Raw genomic sequence first — 5,379 nt, 5'->3', positions numbered from 1 at the left:
CAGGATGGTCTCGATCTCCTGACCTCGTGATCCGCCCGCCTCGGCCTCCCAAAGTGGTGGGATTACAGGCTTGAGCCACCGTGCCAGGCCCTGCTCCACAGCTTGTTGAGAGTGGGCTGGGAATACCCTTGACCCTGCACCTGGAGAAGGAGGTGTGAGAAAGATCTCTGGGGAAAGTCACAGAGACAATGAGAAGTGGAACTCCCTGAGCCTGGTGAAGACGTTGTCTGGAAAAAAAAAAGAAAAAAAGAAAAAAAGAAAAAGACCTTGCCTCCCTCCATGTTTTGTTCCTGTATTTTTGCCTTTCTGTCTTCTAGGCTTCCTGTTACCTGAAACAGGGCAAATATGCTGAGGCTGAGACACTATACAAAGAGATCCTGACCCGTGCCCATGTGCAGGAGTTTGGGTCTGTGGATGGTGAGTGGTGAGGGCTTGGGGAAGGGGCTGTGGGAAAGAAAAGAAATGCAGACCAAAGGTCGGGGGTTAGGCCACAGTGGTTCCCAGGGGGAGCCAGACCCCTTCAGTCCAGCCTGTCAGCCTCTGGGTCCTGGCTCTCCAACACTGTCTAGCTCCGATCTCTAACCTCCCCACCCCGTGTATCACCCCCAGATGACCACAAGCCTATCTGGATGCATGCAGAGGAGCGGGAGGAAATGAGCAAAGTGAGTGGGGGGAAGGGGGGCCAGCCTGGGGAGCTCAAGGTTACCAGGGTCTCTGTCTTACTCCTTCCATTAGCCCAACTCGCACTTCCCGCCCCAGCACCAGCCCCAGATGCATGGTGTCCTCCCCAGCCCAGCCTGCACCTTAGCCCCATGCCACCATGCATCCCAGCATCTCTGTATTCTTATCTTTGGCTCTCCCTGCCCTTCTCTCTGGCCTCTCTGTCCTGCAGAGCCGGCACCATGAGGGTGGCACACCCTATGCTGAGTATGGAGGCTGGTACAAGGCCTGCAAAGTGAGCAGGTGAGCTGCCAGTGAAAAGCCAGCTTGGCCTCTGATGCCTTCCATCCAGGCTCCCAGCCTCCCAGCCCTTTTCCCTTCCTCCCGTAGACTTTCCCTCAGCTTTAGCTCTGTTCCTTCTCCTATTTTCTTATTTTTTTTCCTCTTGTCTTGCTTGGAAGACAAATGTTTTCTTTTCTGAACCCATTCTCTTTTCCTTCTCTGGTCTGTTTCTCACCACAGCCCCACTGTGAACACTACTCTGAGAAACCTGGGAGCTCTGTATAGGCGCCAGGGAAAGCTGGAGGCCGCTGAGACCCTGGAGGAATGTGCCCAGCGGTCCCGAAGACAGGTCAGAAGCCCAGAGGGGAAGGAGGTCCTTGAGGGAAGGGCCCTGGGGATGAGAGACTGCTGAGGTTTCTTGGGAGTCTCCTAAGAATAAGCGGAAAGGCTGATGAGGCCAGGAGGGAGAGGAAAGTGAGGCAGTGTTGTGATTGTGGTTGTTTTTAAGCATGTTCTTACCCCCTACCTGCACTTTGTGGTCAGGACTCTAATTTCAAGATTCACTAAATGGGGATATGAAGGAGAAACCCTGCCCTTTCATAAGGAGGGGCCTGGGTGGTGTGGGTGAGAGGAGTGAGGTGGGGGAGAGCCTAAGTCAAGAATTTCTCAGATTGTGGGTCTCAATAGTAGGTTGTGAAATCAATTCAGTGTGGGCCATGGGGCTAAAAACATATACAGATCTATATATAGCAATGCATTGCAAATAGAAAAGGTGAGTATTGTTCCAGTAGGTATATACTGAGACATCACAAGGAAAAATGTTTTCCTTGCAGTGGCTGATGGTGAAAAAAATTTGAAAGCCCCATCCTGAGGAGTTAAGGAGTAGGAAGTCCCAGGTCCTTCCTTTTCCTTCCAGGGCACTGACCCTATCAGCCAGACCAAGGTGGCAGAGCTGCTTGGGGAGAGTGATGGTAGAAGGACCTCCCAGGAGGGCCCTGGGGACAGTGTGAAATTCGAGGGAGGTGAAGATGTTTCTGTGGCTGTGGAATGGTCCGGGGTGAGTCTGATCATTGCCTTTTCGTCTCTCCTGCCCACTCCTGCTGGTGGTGGTGAGAGGCTCTTGGCTATGCTGTCCCAGTCTAGGTAGTGTATCCCTTCAGGGGTATCTCTGGGAGCAAGCTTTTCACAGGACTTTTATTTCCAGTCACTGGGCCTTGGGGGTGGGGGATGTGTGCAGAATAAATGCTAGGACTAGACTCAGAAACCCATCTGTGTGGGATCCCTGTAGCTTTCATTGCTCACCCCTTTCTGCCAGGATGGCAGTGGGACCCTGCAGAGGAGTGGCTCTCTGGGCAAGATCCGAGATGTGCTCCGCAGAAGCAGTGAACTCCTGGTGAGGAAGCTCCAGGGGACTGAGCCTCGGCCCTCCAGGTACACATGGAAGTCAAGATATGGTAAAGTGGCTGGGTGCTGTGGCTCAAGCCTGTAATCCCAGCACTTTGGGAGGCTGAGGCGGGTGGATCACCGGAGGTCAGGAGTTCGAGACCAGCCTGGTCAACAAGGTGAAACCTCATCTCTCCTAAAAATACAAAAATTAGCCGGGCGTGATGGTGGGTACCTGTAATCTCAGCTACTTGGGAGGCTGAGGCAGAAGAATTGCTGGAACCTGGGAGGTAGAGGTTGCAGTGAGCTGAGATCAAGCCATTGTACTCCATCCCAGGCGACAAAAGTGAAACTCTGTCTCAAAAAAAAGAAAAAAAAAAAAGATATGGTAAAGCAGGCAAGTAAAGTAAGCCCTTGCCTCCAACTCCTCTTGGCCCCTGATCTCTGGAGAGGTATCTTGGAGAGAAACAGGGAGGAAGTCAATGGGACAGCCATGGAGAGAGAGGTTGGGTAGAATGGGCGCCCCAACGTGGGGGATGAAGGTAGCTGAGATACTGGTTCCTGATGCAGATAAGAGAAGTTGGGGGAGGGGATGGAGGGGAGGCAGTAATTTGATTTTGTGTGGCAGTGCTCAAGAGGCCCACAGATTTAAGGGCACTCAAGAGGAAGAGAGGAGGCCTCAGTTCTTCCATTTTCCATTGTAGCAGCAACATGAAGCGAGCAGCCTCCTTGAACTATCTGAACCAACCTAGTGCAGCACCCCTCCAGGTGAGAGCAGTGCTTGTGAGCATATTGGTGGGTGACGAAAAAAGAACAGCCAGTGAGCAAGCCCAGTAGAGTAAGGGAAGAGGGGAGAGGAGTCATCTGGGATAATGATGAGCCAGGGGATTGCAGTTATTAAGGAATCAGGCAGATAGCTTGTGGTGAGTGATGACCACCAAGGGACAGTTTCAGGCCAGACATAGTAGCAAATAAGTTAATAAGGAGGGAAATAGGAATATTCTTTAAACTGGTACTTTGGAATTATGAATAATTTAAGAATTATTTGGAGATACTAATTTTTTCATCCTGCAGCCACCTTCATAGTAGATGAGAATGGAAAAAGAAAAGTATTAAATAATCCCCATCTGAGAAAACAGTAATGATATTTTAATGGCAAATGACTTCTTATATCAACACACTCAAAGTATACGCCAGTATTCATGTGGTTCTTCCAGGTAGCTTCTCCACCAGATTGTTGCCTTCTGGAAAACCCTAGCAGAGGCTAAACAAAGTCCCAGGTCCAGAGATAGACTGGTCCAGAGATAGATGTGATCCTAGGTCCAGAGATACACTGTGGCCATGGGATGGATGGACTCCAGGAGACAGTCTTTGGGAGGCTGAGGTCCCTGAGCTGATGGGGTAGTGTTGTCTGTTTCAGGTCTCGCGGGGCCTCAGTGCCAGCACCATGGACCTCTCTTCAAGCAGCTGACATTCAACCCGGTCCCCAGGTCTGCTGGGTCCCCCCACCTCCATAGCCCTCACAGCATTCCCCATTGCTCCTGGCTCTTCCCCACCCCTAGGTGGGACAGTGAAGGGGAGCAGTTTAACCAGAAGATTGCTGCTGCCCTTAGGGTTTCAGCTCCCTCCTCAGGAATCCCTCTTAGGAAGGACCCTCAGGACACCCTCTCCGTACCCTGTGGTCCTCTAGAGTAGCTAGCTCTGAGGCCCCCAAGGTGGGTACAAAGCAGGTATGGCCCTCAGAGATGCAGCCTGCTGCTGGCTTTTCAGTCAGAGGGTTGGGGGCTGGCCAGCCAAGCCGCCTTGCCCTGGCCGCTCTTATTCCCTCCCTCTGCTGTCTCACTTCAGGTCCATGTATTTCACTTTTCTTAAATAAAAGAATCAGGTAACGTTTCTGCGACTTGAGTCCTGATTGAAGAGGGTATGAAGCAGGGCTTGTGTTGGGGCCCTTCCCAGAGGGTGAGGTGCAGTGATGGATGGGGCAGCAGGAGTGTTGATTCTTGGATCTCTCTTCTCTTCCTCCCCTTGTTTGTATCATCTCCAGCAGGGCCTGTAGGAAGGCATCTGGGGGATGGGGAAGAAGGAGGCCCACAACCCAAGGAGAAGGTGCTGTGGACTGGGTTGTCAGGGACATGTGGTGGCCATGTGGCAGGACCCTGGAGTCCTGGCGCCACTTCTCCTGGCTGTGAGGCCCTCTGTGGCTGCCATTCGTTCTCCCAGCTGCTTGGGGGAAGGGAGGACTAAGCAGGCCTGGGGGGCCCTCCGGAGCCAGAGGGGAGACAAGGCACTATCCATCCCCTCTCAGCATATCTTGGAGGCCTGAGCAGCAGCTGGGGCCCATCTTCTAAAGCTTGACTCCTCCTGACCCGCCTCCTACACCCCTTGCTGCTTTCACAACAAAGAAAGAATGTGGGGGTGGTGGTGTGGGGGGTGGGGGGTGCCTGGAACAAGGGTTGTGCTGGGCCTCCCCACAGCTGGAGACTTGGCCATACCCTGACACAGCCCAGACTGCCTGGAGATGGACTTGGGATGAATTTGTCAGTTTAGCAGCCTTCAGCCTGGCTTTCAGAGCCCAGCGTATTTCTACCTTTGGGTTCAGATTGGTCTAGAGCCAAACCAGACCCCAGTCATGCACCCTTCAGCCCCTCTCCGGGCTACACAGCATCTTCAGGTTACTCTGCTGGGGGACATTAAGGACACCGTGCTGTTCTGGATCTGCCTGTAAGATTTTGGGTTGCTGAAAAGTGGGTGGGGCCCACCTCTTCCGCTACCCCCACCTGGAGAATTCTGGGGGAATTGTTGGCCAGAGCCTCCAGGTATGCACAGAATGGACCATTCTCCCCAGGGTCCACGGCATCTCACAAGTCACTTAGGTTCTCCCGGATCCCTGCAGAGTCGGTGGTAGGTACAGCAAATACTCCCCTACCCCTCTCAGGTCCCCTGCGCTCTCCCTTGCTCTCTCTGTTCTCCATCCCTCTCCAGACCCCTCCCCCTACTGAGCTCCTCCCCGCCTCGGCGAGGAGGGGGCGTCGAGGGGGCGGGGCGCCGTGTGGG

General features: G+C 53.3%; 1 protein-coding gene across 1 annotated transcript in view; it reads left to right on the top strand.

Annotated features, from left to right (window-relative positions):
- The window catches only part of KLC4 (kinesin light chain 4), a 25,106-nt gene extending 20,886 nt beyond the window's left edge, over nucleotides 1-4,220 (top strand). The window contains exons 9-16 of the mRNA XM_011960441.1: nucleotides 318-417; nucleotides 610-662; nucleotides 893-963; nucleotides 1,183-1,291; nucleotides 1,859-1,999; nucleotides 2,258-2,373; nucleotides 3,030-3,093; nucleotides 3,746-4,220. Coding sequence (XP_011815831.1) covers nucleotides 318-417; nucleotides 610-662; nucleotides 893-963; nucleotides 1,183-1,291; nucleotides 1,859-1,999; nucleotides 2,258-2,373; nucleotides 3,030-3,093; nucleotides 3,746-3,796 — 705 coding nt within the window. The 3' untranslated portion in view covers nucleotides 3,797-4,220. The remainder of the gene's footprint in view (nucleotides 1-317; nucleotides 418-609; nucleotides 663-892; nucleotides 964-1,182; nucleotides 1,292-1,858; nucleotides 2,000-2,257; nucleotides 2,374-3,029; nucleotides 3,094-3,745) is intronic.
- The last annotated feature ends 1,159 nt before the right edge of the window (nucleotides 4,221-5,379 follow it).

This window comes from Colobus angolensis, unplaced genomic scaffold, assembly GCF_000951035.1.
Source record: "Colobus angolensis palliatus isolate OR3802 unplaced genomic scaffold, Cang.pa_1.0 Scaffold51, whole genome shotgun sequence".
In the NCBI taxonomy this organism is placed as follows: Eukaryota; Metazoa; Chordata; class Mammalia; order Primates; family Cercopithecidae; genus Colobus; species Colobus angolensis.
The sequence above is the reverse complement of the archived record's forward strand: the minus strand, read 5'-3'. Positions and strand labels throughout refer to the sequence as shown.